The sequence below is a fragment of the Populus euphratica genome, unplaced genomic scaffold, assembly GCF_000495115.2.
Source record: "Populus euphratica unplaced genomic scaffold, PopEup_1.0 scaffold2228.1, whole genome shotgun sequence".
Lineage (NCBI taxonomy): Eukaryota > Viridiplantae > Streptophyta > Magnoliopsida > Malpighiales > Salicaceae > Populus > Populus euphratica.
The window spans coordinates 17,060-23,171 of record NW_011502026.1 but is presented as its reverse complement, the minus strand read 5'-3'; the positions used below and the strand labels follow the sequence as shown (position 1 = coordinate 23,171).

Genomic DNA, 6,112 nt, shown 5'->3' with positions numbered 1-6,112 from the left:
GTTTAGTTAAGTTAAAAAGAATAAATAAATTGAAAATAAAGGTGCAAATAGATGCTGTGCTGTCTCAGACAGGCACGATCTTCCATTAATAAAATCAGCAAAGACACCAAAAGCATGCATGGGCTCCACAATCATTGCAGTCAAGCCCTTTGCATGTCTTAAAGCTAAAGGTGGCCCAGCATGTCTTCTCTCTCTCTCTCTCTCCTGAGATCAACTGGGATTTTACTTCGCCAAAAAAGATAAGCTGGCTAGATTGGCGTGTTCAATTATGTTGTGGAGACATTTCACCATCAAGGTATTACCGGTCCCAAATCCCCATGTGGTCTGGAGCTACTGTTATTGATTATTTGGAAAAGGAAGCTTCCAAAATGAACACATTATTTTCTTCGTGCTCTTGAAATCATAGTTTTTACATCCGGCCAGATTCAAGATCTGAATTTCGAGCTGTAATCAAGTTATTTGATTTTGATCTGTTTATTAGGTTATATAAATTATTTTTAAAAAAATTAAAATATTTTTTTTTTTTAATAATAAGAGTCAATATATTATTTTATTTTTTCAATCAGGCCCTATTCTAGCTTTGGATTTACTAAGTTTAGAATCGACCTATCAAACCATTTTTCAAAACTATACATGAAACAGTCCATGATTCTTACCTATTATTATTTTTTGGTTCATGGATAATTGTAATAACATATTAAGTTTAGTGGAATTAGTTATTTTTTATTTAAAAATATATTAAAATAATATTTTTAGTTTTTTTAAAATTTATATTTATATTAGGATATTAAAATAATTTAAAAATATTAAAAAATTAATTTAAAAATAAAAATAAAAACAAGGTAAAATTCACATCGGATGCCATAGCGAGTTAACTACTTCTGTCTGGTTTCTTTTCCCCAGATTTCCTCTAAATTATGAGATTATTTTTAAAAGGATAAAAAATGAAAAACGGAAGAGTTGAGATACATTTTTAAAATGATAAAAAATGAAAAACGAAAGAGTTGAGATAGGAAACGTGGAATTTAGAAACGGGCACAAGAGTTCGAATTTCTCATATTAAATATTGGTGGAAGATATAAAATATTTCTATAAAGACCGAAGATGACTTCATATGCTATGCCTACCTTATCTACTATAGTTGATGGTAAAATCAGGGCTTCATCAGAAGATGCACTAGACTAGAGTGTTTGACAAAAATCATCTCATTTTTATTACCCAACATTGTTTTAACCCCAAATGTAAACGTACCTTACACATAATTTTACCTTTAAAAGTTTCATTACATATTTTATAAATCAATTCTAATAATTTTGATGGAGTTTTGCTTTTTATACTACTAAAGTTGGTGAAAAAATAACTAGACTCCAATAAAAATAAAAATCATGTGGAAATATAAAAATGCTAAAAGTGAGGAATAAACTCTTTTTTTTTTAGATTAAAGTGGGTGTCCTGGTTAATTTACGCACACCACAACTAATCTTACGGGTCCTGAAGTTAACAATTATGTAAATCTCTAGTGACCATTATATGAGCAATCAAGGACTCGAACCTGAAATCATAAAGTAAACAAACTTCTTGATGTCAAGTTTTTACCATTTAATCACCACCTCGATAATTAAATAATAAACTTTCTTGCTCGGCCTAAAGCTTGTTAAATCGATATATTAGACCAGGAAATAACTTGTTTTTGGCTAAAAAGAGAGGCTTAAGAGGTTGAACTTCTAAATTTCATCTTGGAAGTTTGAGCTAGAGGGATACATTGTTCATGTTTCTAGGAAGAAAGGAAATACCAAACATGTCTTAGATAACAAACTAGATAATTAGCTTCCAAAACAAAACCCGTAGGTGAGATGAATTTTTTGTAATATAAAAAATATATTTAAATATTATTAATGTATTTTCAAGTAGTTAGAAAAATCATAATTATTAATTTAAAGCTTGATATATATGTTTAATAAAATAAAAGGAGGATTATATGAATCAATAATAAATAAATGATAAAAAAAGATCTTAATGCTAAAAAAAAAGAAGCATGTTATGAAGTTGAGAAACAAGAACTTCTAAAGATATATAATCATAAAGATATATAATCATACGCTGCATGAATCTATTTAATTTGTTAACTTAATTACATGGTACTAATTTTTTTTTATAAAAAGAACAATAATTTAAATTTAATTGAAACTAAATAAATTGCTAGCAAAAATCTTTCTTTACTTATTAATATATTTAATTTTAAAAAATATAATAATTGTTTTTTTTGTTTTTTATCTAATAAAAACATGCATCTAAAAGACATGAAAGAAAAAACAAATTAGGACAATTTAATATAAGAATAACAAAGATACTTCTCTAATTAGAATCCTTTTCCTCTTTAAATTGTTTTTTTTTTAAAAAAAACTTTAACTCGATTCAAGTGGTCATCCTTGAAAACTTCCGACTTGAATCCATATCTAGATCGGATTTCAAATTAAACTACTTAGAAATTAACATAATATGATTCGGTTAATTTGATAAGTTTAATGCAAACCTAAAATATTGGTATAAATATGACTTGATTTAAAAAAATTCAAGACAACATTTATTTTATTAATATTAAGATGACAATACATTAATTTAACTTAGATTAACTTAATTGACTTGTGACCCAGGTCACAAACCCGATTGAGTTTAATAAAAAAAAAATTTGAAATTTATTTTATTTAGTTATATAGTATAAAACCAGTGACCATAACAAAGCAATCAAATAAATAAATAAAATTTATTATGATGGATTGTAAAAGAAACAATTGTTCTCGAACAAAAGTAAAAATTAAATGGAATTTAATAAAATAATATCTAAAAAACATTACGAACAAGTCTTAGAAATTAAAAGAAACTATATACATATATATTATTTTAAATTATTTAATTTATAAAAAAATAAAATAAAAATAAAAAAACAACCCTAACACATATAACTTTAAAAATAAACCTAGATGCATGAGCATGCTTGGTCTTTTACATAATACATTTTGCCCTTTTAAAATGGGTAGATGACTTTATTTTTTGATAAAAAAAAATAGGAGATGACGCATTACTTGCTATCCAAAATCTATCCTCCAACTATAGAGTTAGTTGGAAAATTAGGTTATTTAATATTTTACAAAAAAAACCCTAATTTTTAATCTATTCGACCTAAAAACACCCACAAACACTCTTACAACCTTAATAAACTAACCCCCTACTAAGATGAATCCCTAATTTCATTTAAAAACATTAAAAAAAAACCTTGTAGAAAAACTCTTTTAATCTTGATAAATATTGTTAATAAATAGATAGAAAAATCATAATTGTTAACTTAAAATTTAATACATATATTTAACAATATAGAAGGAGGGTCAATAATGAATAAATGCTAAATTTTTTTAATGTCATGTCATGAAGTTGAGAAACATGCACTTCTAAATATATATCATCATGTGTTGCGATAAACCATTTAATTTTGTTATCTTAATTATGTGGCACTAATGTTTTTTTTATAAGAATAAAAATAATTTAAATTTAATTGAAACCAAATAATTTCCTAGCAAAACTCTTCTTTTTCTTATTAATATCTATATTTCTTTAAAAAATTGTAAGATTTTTTTCTTTATATTTCATTTAATAAAAACAAAAGGCATCTAGAAGATGTGAAAAAAAATCAAGATATATAAAATAAGAACTTTAACTAAAATCCTCCTTTTCCATTCAAATATTTTTTTTAAAAAAAACTTTAATTTAATCCAAGTGTAATCTTCCAAATCTTTAGTTAATAACTTGAGGAGTTTAAAAACAAATAAACAAAATTAGTTAAAACATGACTTGATTTAAAAAATTCAAATGACATTTTTTTTAATATTAAGATAATGATATATTGATTTGGTGAAGTCGACCCCACAAACTTATAATCTAATTATGAACCCGACTAAGTTTAATAAGTTTATAACCTAATCATGAACCTGACTTAGTTCAATAAGTTTATTTTTATGATATTATATTTTATTTAATCATATAATAAAAAATCAGCGATCACAAAAAATAACCAAATTAAATAAAAAATTAAATTATAATAGGTTTTGGTAAAAAAAAACACAATTGTTGTCTTAGTAAAAACTAAATGAAACATAATAAAATATTATCTACAAAACAATAATAATATATCTAAGAATTTAAAAGAAATATATATTATCTAAATTATTTAATTTATAAAAACATAAAAAAGGAAAAACCTATGACATAAAACCAAGTACGTGGGCCTTTAAAAATGAGTCTAGGTGTGTGTGATTGAACATGATATGATATTTTTTATTATTATTTTTTTATAATAGATGGATATATATATATAAAAGCAGATAATGCAACATTGTTGCCTAGAATTTAGCTGGAAAATTAGGCTATTTTATATTTTACCGCAAAACCCAATTTTTACACCCGAAAACACTCTTCCAACCTTAATAAATGATGTTAACGGTCCAGTTAGGTCTGATCATAACTAAACAATTTAACCGAACCAGAAAATAATATTTCTTATTAATATAACCCAAACTGAATAGAAAATCAGTTTAAACCAAACTAATTTTATGCAATTCAAGTTAGTTTTTTAGCATTAAAAACCAGAAAAACTGAAAATACTCTTTACATATATGGAAGACTAGAGAGTAATAGGAGAAGGTGGGGAGCTCAGTTGTAAAAACTCAAAAGAAGGATTTCATAAGAGGTTAAACGCGAGAGAAAATGAGAGAAGCGGCTACCATTTCACCAAGCTAGTATGTTCGTCCCAAACATATCATTTTTTTAAAGGCTACCATTTCACCAAACTTTTAATTTTGGTCCCTTTATGTTTAATTTTTCTCTTCAACAAAATTAAATTCATTTTTGAAAAATAAAAAACCATCACAACCAATGCTGGGATATTGATTTTTCTGAGACTGCAGTTAACTTAAAAGAAAATAACACAAGCCAAATCATAAAGTTGAATCATCAACCCAAAAGGATAAATTTCAAAGAAGAAAAAGCTTCCATGGACAAAATAATTCATCTTTTATTTAAATGATTGCCGTTTCACACAACTTTCAATTTTGATCCTCTCATTTATAACCAATGCTATCAATCAAACCAAATTAATCATGAACCAACTCAATCTCAAGACTTTCTTTTGAGACCACAAAAACACGAAAGGAAAGAACACAAAACAAATTATAGAGTTCTAACTTAACAAAATATGAAATAATTAAACTAAAATAAACCTAAGAGTAAAAAGTCACTGTAAACTAGTGATGCTTACTTGAATCAGCCAGCCATTATATTGTGTTATTCCTACACGCATCACTAACACCCTTTAAGAGGTCATAGCAGTTCAATACACTGCAAACCGTTTTTCATTGAATGAGAGCATCCAGCTTCAACTGTTGACCAGCATCTGCAATTTCACCCTTTAAAATTATGAACTCATGATCATGCAGCCCAGTATGCATAAACAACAATAATGCAAGCCCAGCTCAAATAACAAACCATGGTTCAGGAAAAGAATTTGCACAATCTACTCCAGTGAGCATAAATGCGAGCAAGAAAATCAAGTAGGGCAAGCAAGAAAACCAAGTAAGGTGTAACAGACGCTACCAATTAAAAAATCTCATCAACAAAATTTTAAATTCAGATGCACAATCCTGCCAAATGTAACTAGTAAAAACTTTTAACTCAACCAAGGGAAAAGAACTAGGATCCAATATTTTGGGACTTGTTAAGTATGACCCCTTCATATTTGATTTGGAACCACTTCATTGCGTCGTCCTTTGTAACTCTCTGGTGAATTCCAACACGACTCTTGCACCTACGACGACGGCCAACACGGTATCCAGGACGTTCCAAAACAACATAGAAGTCCATGCCATAAATACCTGTAGAAGGGTCATACCTGGTAGTCGAGGATGAAATAGCAAAGTTAATTACAAAAACAGTGTACCAAGTCAAACTAAACCCTGGCACATTCAACTTCAACAAGGTAGAATTACAAGCGTATAAAAAGCCCAAGACAGAAAACTTCATGTCAGAATTCACTGTGCAAGATATAATGTGAACCAATATTATC

The 6,112-nt window shown here is 27.2% G+C and overlaps 1 protein-coding gene across 1 annotated transcript in view; it reads right to left on the bottom strand.

The window, feature by feature from the left end:
• Positions 1 to 5,614: 5,614 nt before the first annotated feature.
• LOC105118755 (60S ribosomal protein L11-like) overlaps positions 5,615 to 6,112 on the bottom strand; it is a 12,295-nt gene continuing 11,797 nt past the window's right edge. The window contains exon 5 of the mRNA XM_011016772.1: positions 5,615 to 5,938. Within this exon, the coding sequence (XP_011015074.1) occupies positions 5,740 to 5,938 (199 nt within the window). The 3' untranslated portion in view covers positions 5,615 to 5,739. The remainder of the gene's footprint in view (positions 5,939 to 6,112) is intronic.